Source organism: Loa loa (assembly GCF_000183805.2).
Source record: "Loa loa unplaced genomic scaffold supercont3.2509, whole genome shotgun sequence".
Taxonomy (NCBI): domain Eukaryota; kingdom Metazoa; phylum Nematoda; class Chromadorea; order Rhabditida; family Onchocercidae; genus Loa; species Loa loa.
Window position 1 is genome coordinate 1 of NW_018110688.1, and position 944 is coordinate 944.

General features: G+C 20.2%; 1 protein-coding gene across 1 annotated transcript; it reads left to right on the forward strand.

The window, feature by feature from the left end:
• Window positions 1–307: 307 nt before the first annotated feature.
• Window positions 308–508, forward strand: LOAG_15709 (hypothetical protein; the record flags this gene model as incomplete). The annotated part of the gene is made up of 1 exon (XM_003151198.1): window positions 308–508. A coding segment is annotated over one exon (201 nt), but the record flags the coding sequence as incomplete, so codon positions are not given.
• Between the last annotated feature and the right edge of the window lie 436 nt (window positions 509–944).

Consider the following 944-nt stretch of genomic DNA (forward strand, 5'->3'; position numbering starts at 1 on the left):
ATATATATATATATATATGGATTTATTTATTTATTTATATTTGTATCACCGTTTCCATTTCTATTCCTATTCCTATTTCTATTTTTATTTATAAAAATTTCCAGGGATGTGTTATGATTACGAGAATAATTATTATTTGTTATGAGAATAACAAATTAATGATAAAATATTGCAAATAATTCTCATTAAATTTATTGTTGAAATACGAGAAAAAAAAAAAAAAGGATTTTCATATTTTATTGAAGATTAATTATACTAACAACAATAACAACAATAACAATAATAGCAACAACAACAATTATCAATGATGGTGATTGCAAAAATATTATCAGTTCAAGAAGAACTTCTTAATTCATCTATTATTAATGTAAAAATTAATGATTCTGATCCACAATGGAGTATACATTCGTTTCATCAAATGCATCAACAATATTCCTCTGAACATACATCATTGGATTCTAAAAATCTTCCTGTTGCTGAATTAATTATTGGAACTGTTACTTATGTGGTAAGTAAATATATTTTATGCTTCACTTTCTTTCATTTTTTTTTAAAAAATAATTTTTAATTTGATTTTTTCCAAGATGAAATATATTTGATAATTAAAATGAAAGGAAAAAGTTAAAAAATGACAAGCTAAAATATTTGGTAAATGTTGTGCGTTCTTTTTTTTTCCCAGAATAACATAATTAAAACTGTTTTAAATAAAGTCATCTTGAATTTTAATAAATTTTCACATGTTTTCATTAAAATACCAAAATTATTTGAACAACAATTTTAAAGTAAATAATTGATATATTAATATATGTATATATATATATGGTAATTGAAGAAAAGCAAAAAAAAAAAGAGAAAAACAAAAATGGATTATAAATAGTACATTTGATAGTTTTAAATTATGATTGAAAAAAAAATTTTTATAAAGTTTGGAAAATGTTTTTTGC